The following is an 8,085-nucleotide window of genomic DNA, read 5'->3' as shown; positions in this document are numbered from 1 at the left end:
ATAGATATATCCTAAGATTAGAATGGAAAACAAGCTATTTGGATCCCTCAAGTAAATCTAAGAGAATTTAGGTTAACATGTATGCTAGTCATATTATAAGGTAAGAAGTTATCTACATCAAAGGAATAAAGAGTTTTAAATAAGAAGAGAAGTAAAACACAGCCTCTTGGGTGATAAATGCAAGAGTACTGATGCCTAGTTTTTATAAACGTGCCCTTGTTTATTTGGAAAGTATACCTAGCATGTTCTTGCAGCTTTAGGAGTTGAACATGCTTGCCTGTTCCTCTTCCTGCTTTCCTTCCTTTACCCAAATATTGGCAAGCATAGCAGTAAATAGAAGCTTAACAAACTTTTCATTCAGTGGTACATTCTAAATATTCTTAGATTCATGTATTCATTCAACAAGTAGTTTTTGCAGAGTTTAAATTTTGCCTGTGACATTGTATTTGAGTCATTTGAAATTTATTTTCTGTGTAAGATTAGGGATCCATGTCTTTTCTTTTTTCTTTAGGGATACTCAATTTCCCAAAACATTTATTTAATAACCTCTTCTTCTTCAACTGATCTACAGGACCATTTTTGCCATATATCAGATTGACATAGATATGTAGGTTGGTTTTCTAGGTTCTCTATTCTCTTTAATTTTGCCTCAAATATCATAATAATGTCAACATTATTCTGTTTCAGGTGTAAAATATAGTTTTATAATATTAGAAAGCTTTAGAGAAAATCTAAATATATGACAGGCAAAGCCCCAAACTTTATTTTTCTCAGATGGTAGTATCTTGGTTATTCTTAAGGCTTTGGAATTTCATAATAATTTCAGAATAAGCTTGTCAAGTTTCATGAAAAAACCTGTTAGAATTTTGGTTCACATGATATCATGACTAGATCACATTTGTAGACAATTGACATTTTTTAATATATTGTGTTTGTTTATCCATGATCCTGGTCTAGAATGTTATTTCTTAGGTGTTATTAATAAGTTTCATTAATGTTTTATAGATTTATGCACAAAATTTTTGCCCATTCATGAATCAATTATTTAAACTAATCTCTTTCTCTTTTCTATACACACAGACACAGCCTATTGATTATGTTTCTTTAGAAAATCCTAATCAAAATTTTGGTACTAAGAGTGGCTGTATGGGAACATAAGGATGAGTTTTCTGGATTGTTCCCGGGTTTTCTGCCCTTGGATCTCTAATCTGATTAGTTTTGAAGACACTGATTATTCTGTTTCTAGCAATAAAGCATTGCTAGCTCATGGTGTGATGTAGCAATAGAAATATGCACAAATATCACCATTGGATACTCATTATCAAATACCTAGATAGGGCAAGTATCCATGTGACTATGTATATGATACTTTCAAACATTTTTGTCACACTAACAAATATGAGATTGGCTGATTGCTCCTAATATCACTGAACAAAAGAAAAAAAATGCTCAGGAATTTGGATATTTAAAGACAAACAAAAATGAACACAGAGTAGTTATATTAAGGGTTAAATCACAACCCGCTGCAGTTGCTCACTGACACAGCATGCCCTGAGAGGAATTCAGGATGGAAAAAACAGGATGAGACATGCTGAGCTTTGGAATAAACAGGCCACTGGATAAACATCTCAGGAAGAACTTCAATAATCCCAGATTTGTGCATCTTCCCATATATAGGAAAGCTCTAAAATCATTGTGAGATACCTGTTCTTTGTGATTAGCAGTAATCTTTTACTAAGATTTGATATATATATGCTTGATTACATTTTTCCTAGCCAAAAAATTCATACATGTATGTATTGGCTTCTCTACTTCTTCAGAGCTGGTTACTCAGAGGTACTGAGAAACTATCTCCCCAGCAATAATCCACAAATAAGACCCTGAATAAAACTTAAATTCACAACTGTCATGTGCATTTTTCTTTACACTTACAAATGCAAATATGTCATGCATTTATGTAAATTTTTAATTTACATAAATGTAATTCCTAGCTCATACATCAATAAATGACCAGAAAAGTTCTGTCTGCCCTGAATGAATGTTCTCTATTGCTCATAGGCACACTGTTAAGAGTGCTGGAAAACAGACCCAAAATTTCATCCTAAACTGACTGAATTGTTATAATGATTGAATTAATACAGTGCAAATTGCATTCCCAGGCTCATAGGTTATTTACTGTTACAATGATGGCATTGATTGGGAAGGAACATAATCCTGAAAATTGAAATAGGAATATGTAGGAAGACTCTGATGAAGCTGGGAACATGGAGCCCCTAAATTTTGATATCTTCTTTGCCAGTAGAAGTAGTCTCTCTACCCCACAGTAGAAGCAGCCTTTCCACCCTCATCTGAAATTAACCTTGAGATAGCTGCCATGCCAGATACGCTGATTCCCTCAGGATCCACCCCCTGAACACCTCTTTGCTACTCCACCTATAACTAGACTCAAGTCCCAACAGGCTCCTAAAGTACAGTGTGTGGCACATGAGGATGTATGCTACACGTTACAGTAACTACTTGAGTTTTCTAATTTATACAGGCAAAAACTGAGGGAATTCATGTGGGAATGAATATTAAAGATACAGAATAATCATGGAAAGAACAAAAATTTAGATCAAGCCTAATTTGTTGAATCTCTCCCACTAAGCAGAGATTTTGCACTTGGTTGCGGCTCAGGGCATTAGAAAGGGTTCTAATAGTTTGGTTTGTTGGTTGGTTTAAATATGGACTAAAAAGTAGTCCAGAATGAGTAAGCTAGAAATGCCAGACCTGCCTTGATTTACTGTAGAGGAAGGGATTCAAAGGTTTAGGGAGATTGGAGTCTTTGAATGGATTTGTCACCTAAGAACTACTCATCCCCCCTGGAAGGGTCCCAGAGCCACCTTTATGTCATCCCAAATTCATATGTTTTGCAAGATCTAACACCCCACCACCTCAGAATGTGACCTACTTGGATATAAGGTCTACACAGTTGAAATGAGGTCATTTAGATAGGCCCTAATCCAACATGACTGTATCCTTATAAAAGAAGAGATATGAATGCATAAACACATATAAAGGGATTTTGATATAAAGAGACACAACGAGAAAGATAGTGATCTGTAAGCCAAGAAGAGACTCCTGGAATAGATCCTTCAGAAGGAACCAACCCACACCTTGTTTTCAGACTTCTGGCCTTCAGATTTGTGAGACAATAAATTTCTGTTGTTTGAGCCACTCAGTTTGTGGGTACTTTATTATAGTGGCCCCAGCAAACTAATATACTACATTTCCAATAAATGCTATTTTAATTATTATTATTATTGCATTTTGAAATGAATAGACTCATTGAACACCAGTAAAATTCATCAAACTTCTTTTATGTTCCAAAAAAGCAACTGCCCAACCAGGGGCATAATGGAATTTAAGCTTAAAAGCACTACTTGTACACTTAAGAGTCTATAAGCATTTCTTCCTCCATCGATTAACAGACAGCTTTTCAACTCAGCTCTTTTCTTATCTCCCTCTCAAGTCTGTCTTACCAGGATATTTTGCTGACCCAGTTTTTATTTATATCTATGGTAAAAAAACCATAATGACTACATCCTTAAGTTTTTGAAAGTGTGGAGACAGAGGCCCATTAAAAGCAAGAAACTACGGTTTATTACTCCACAAGTTGGAATCATAGCATCAGTTTAGTTCAGTCACTCAGTCATGTCCCACTCTTTGTGACCCCATGAACCACAGCACGCCAGGCCTACCTGTCCATCACCAACTCCCCGAGTCCAACCAAACCCATGTCCATTGAGTCGGTGATGCCATCCAACCATCTCATCCTCTGTCATCCCCTTCTCCTCCTGCCCACAATCTTTCCCAGCATCAGGGTCTTTTCAAGTGAGTCAGCTCTTCACATCAAGTGGCCAAAGTATCGGAGTTTCAGCCTCAGCATCAGTCCTTCCAATGAACACCCAGGACTGATCTCCTTTAGGATGGACTGGTTGGATCTCCTTGCAGTCCAAGGGACTCTCAAGAGTCTTCTCCAACACCACAGTTCAAAAGCATCAATTCTTTGGCGCTCAGCTTTCTTTATAGTCCAACTCTCACATCCATACATGACCACTGGAAAAAGCATAGCCTTGACTAGACAGACCTTTGTTGGCAAAGTAATGTTTCTGCTTTTAAATATGCTGTCTAGGTTGGTCATAACTTTCCTTCCAAGGAGTAAGCGTCTTTTAATTTCATGGCTGCAATCACCATCTGCAGTGATTTTAGAAAATGTTTTAAAAATAAAATATTTCTAAGAGTCCTGATTGCCTCTCTTCTCCAATAAATGTTGAACAAGAGGCTACCAGTAACTATAAGACACAAGCAAATACAAATACAGGGGGTTCCAAAGTCTTAGTGAAGTTCTGAACTTTTATAAACATGGGAGTACAAATGTTACAAATTTACAAACATATCATTTGAAAGGTTAATTATTTATATTGCTCTCGTATTAAGTTTGAAGAATAAATTTTTAATTTCAAGTTTTTGTTTCAGTCACTCTGCAGATGAAATTTTTTAAATAATAAAATTTTGTTATTCAAGATTCACAATTCTAAACGAGCACAAACAAAATGGAAATAAGTTTTCAAATGATGTCTTTCTCTTACATTCATAAGCATTTATACTTCCGGAGTTTCTGAAACCTTAAAAGTTCACTCAGACTTTTGGGATACCCTATTGTTAATTCACTTTTTTTCTTTTATGAGTCCTTTTCTCCAGTATGATCATATAATTTTTGTTTTCATGGTAGGAAATATTTGTTTTTCAGTTCTGAATGTAGCCCATTCCAACAGGTAGATTTTGTAGTTTCCCTTTAAAAGCCATTGTTCAGCAACAGCCCTGAAGGACAAACCAGACTTTGTCTCTTTCTATAACACATCAAAGTGTATATCTATTAGAATTCCTCTCATACTCATCACCATACTGTAACCCTGGGACTTCACTGGATTTGTTTACATTTTATCTGTAACTATCACAGAGGGCCCAGTTAAAATCTAGGTAAAGAAAGAAAATGTGAGGTTTCTTCCTTAAAGAATATTGCAAAACAGAGATCAAAGGCACAATTTTACTCCTCAATCTGTGCAATCTAACTTAGTTTACAATTAAAGAGTGATCTTAATTGTCAAACTTTTAAATTTTATTAAATGTTTGTGGCAATGCATCGAATGAATCCCAGACCTATACAAATACACAGGCAGCTGTTTGTAATTTGCATTTTTATCAGTTTTGAAAGAGCACAATGTACTTCCTGCATCTTATTTTCAGAATTTGCATTTTATCATCTTTGGCTATCCAGTATATAGTATGGAGTACTTGAATATCTCATTCTTTGAATTTTCATTTTTGATTGTAAATCAGATGATTTCTGGCACTTTTCTCTTTTCTCATTTTTCTCTTCTCTCAACCTCCAGGTTTACTTGCTCCCATTTCTTCTTGGCTCTAATAATGAAACACAAAACATATTTCAGTTATTTTCTTTTTCAGCATTATTCAGGGTACAAACATTTTGCATTTATTTTGTTAATTACGTACCATAAATCTTAAGACAAAACAAAAACTAAGCTTGTTTTAATTCATAAATTTTCAGAACGCCATTCAAATTAATTCCATTTCTTTCCAAAGCTTGCTATGATTTGAATTTAGATGAAGGGGAGGATAGAAAGGAATAGAAATACTACTATACAGAAGGCTGCACCATGGGGCACCCAGAATGAAGAGAATGAATGTTCCCTTCTGTGCAGACAGGCACCTCCAGTCAACCAGCTATATCCCTATCAGAAAGGACATGTGGCCTCAAGGGAAGGCTGACAATGACATCTCTAATTGCCTTCAGCTCCTTTCCTCGATTCTCACAGACACATTTTCCTCTCCTCTTGCATTATCCTCAGAGCGTCCAAAAACATTTTCCCAAAGGGCTCCTCTCACCCATTTACACTTCCTCTGGCCTTGGCGCTCAGGTATTCCTCAGAGGAACAGACTAGTGGCAGCTCGTGTTTTCTGCCTCCTCTCTCCACAGGCCATCTGTCCACTGGGAAATGCTGCAATCTCTCCACTGTGCCCTAGCAGGAAGTGCAGGCGAGAAAACACAAACTAACCTTTCTCTCCCTATTCTGGGGAAAACAACAACTGCAAAGGGGAAGTGTTTAGGGGTTACACATTACCCAGCCAAGCCTTAGGCAAATAAGAAAACTAACTTTATTTTGTTAGAAGCCTTTTTAATTTCTTGACTCTAAATTCCCATTCAGCCTGATGTCGAAAATTTATCTAGTCCTGTGCCTATAAACTTAGTCCAAATTCAGTGGTTCCACAGTTATTTCACATGTATCTTTCAATCACATTCAAATTTGAAATTCTTTCCCAGGTTGGTTTTGTTTTTGTTTTTGTTTTTTTTCCCTCCGTTACCTTCCTGCTGTTTATCCTAATTTCTAGGGTTGGGACTGGGCTTCCCAGATTGTGCTAATGGTAAAGAACCCACCCAGTCAGTGCAGGAAACATAAGAGATTTGGGTTCGATCCCTGGGTTGGGAAGACCCCCCAGAGGAGGGCATGGCAATCTACTCCAGTATCCTGGTAGGCTACAGTCCACAGGGTCGCAAAGAGTCAGACATGACTGAGGTGACTTAGCACACATGCATGCAGGGTTGGGACTGGGGAGAATGGCTGCTGCTGTGTGACCATTAGGAAAAGAATTTCATCTCAACAATCTTGGGTTTCAACAAGGTCTGGGTCCTATGCTGGGGAACAGTGCCCATATAACATAGTCTAAGGTTTCTCAAACTTTAATGTGTATCGTAATCACCTGGGGAATCTTGTTAAAATGCAGATACTGATTCAGTAAGTCTGAGATGGAGATTCCATATTTCTAACAAGCTCCCAAGTGATGTCATTGCTGGTGGCCCTCAGACCATCCTTCAAGTAACAAGGGTTTGATCAGTGAGTGATGGCCTGGTTTCTAATCAACTCCCTGGAAATCTGTTGTGATTCCAGCTGAGTCCTCCCCTGGAAGAGAACCCAATCACAAAGGCATCTTTCTGATGCTATCCCTTCAGTCCCAGCCAGGAGACTCTGTGTACACCCATGAGTCCTCTCTCCCAGAAACTTACTCTCACTTGAAACTCACAGGAATATGTAATGCCCTCCCAAGCAAACTTGGAGCTTGGCAATTTCCAGAGGCTCTGTCTCCAACCCTTTAGCATTAGACGGGCTTACCCTCCCTGCAACCACATCACCAGAGGGCATTGAGAAATTCTCTCCAAAGTTTTTCCCCTAGGTTGCATCTGAGAAGTACACTGCAAGTCCTTTCTATGCTCTGATTCTTAAAAATTCAAGGGAAATTCTGTCATTGACTTTTCTACCCCTGGGCCCTGGTGGAGCTGGAGGTGGTGGAAGATGAGGCTCCACAAAGTTTCTGTTCTCTTGCTGTCTGTTTCACATACCTTCCTCCATGCTCTCCAAAATTGAAAGAATAAAGCAGTTTTGTTAGCTTGCATTCCTGTCACATACAGGGATGGTACGTGTTTCATATTCCGAAGTGACCCCTCTTCCCTCCCAAACCTTTGGTGATTCATGTTTAACTATGTAGGTGAAGGCTGTTGGAATACAGGAGCTGTCCCTGGGACAGGGGTGGAAACATCCCACCCACAAGGAAATCATGGGAGAAAAAGACATGGCTTAACAATTGGTAGTTTTATTTAGGATTTTCACTGACTTTTCACCTCTTTCCTCACAAAATCAAGTGCAGCCCACATGAACTTAAGATGAAATATAAACAAATAGCACTGCAGTAGCATTCTCTTGTAGTAACATATGCAGAGACAGGAAAAAAAGAAAAGCGATTGACTCCAGTATAAATATATATGAAAGTGTTAGTTGCTCAGTCGTGTCCAACTCTTTGTGACCCCACTGACTGCAGCCTGCCAGCCTCCTCCATCCATGGAATTTTCCAGGCAAGAATACTGGAGTGGGTAGCCATTCGCTTCTTCAGGGGATCTTCCCAACCCAGGGATCGAACCTAGGTCTCCTGCATCACAGGCAGATTTTTTTTACTGTCTGAGCCACCAGG

At 38.1% G+C, this 8,085-nt stretch overlaps 1 protein-coding gene across 1 annotated transcript in view; it reads right to left on the bottom strand.

Annotated features, from left to right (window-relative positions):
• Nucleotides 1-4,971: 4,971 nt before the first annotated feature.
• C1H12orf50 (chromosome 1 C12orf50 homolog) overlaps nucleotides 4,972-8,085 on the bottom strand; it is a 33,693-nt gene continuing 30,579 nt past the window's right edge. Inside the window, exon 13 of the mRNA XM_055586254.1 lies at nucleotides 4,972-5,463. Within this exon, the coding sequence (XP_055442229.1) occupies nucleotides 5,438-5,463 (26 nt within the window). The 3' untranslated portion in view covers nucleotides 4,972-5,437. The remainder of the gene's footprint in view (nucleotides 5,464-8,085) is intronic.

Source organism: Bubalus kerabau, chromosome 1 (genome assembly GCF_029407905.1).
Source record: "Bubalus kerabau isolate K-KA32 ecotype Philippines breed swamp buffalo chromosome 1, PCC_UOA_SB_1v2, whole genome shotgun sequence".
In the NCBI taxonomy this organism is placed as follows: Eukaryota; Metazoa; Chordata; class Mammalia; order Artiodactyla; family Bovidae; genus Bubalus; species Bubalus kerabau.
The sequence above is the reverse complement of the archived record's forward strand: the minus strand, read 5'-3'. Positions and strand labels throughout refer to the sequence as shown.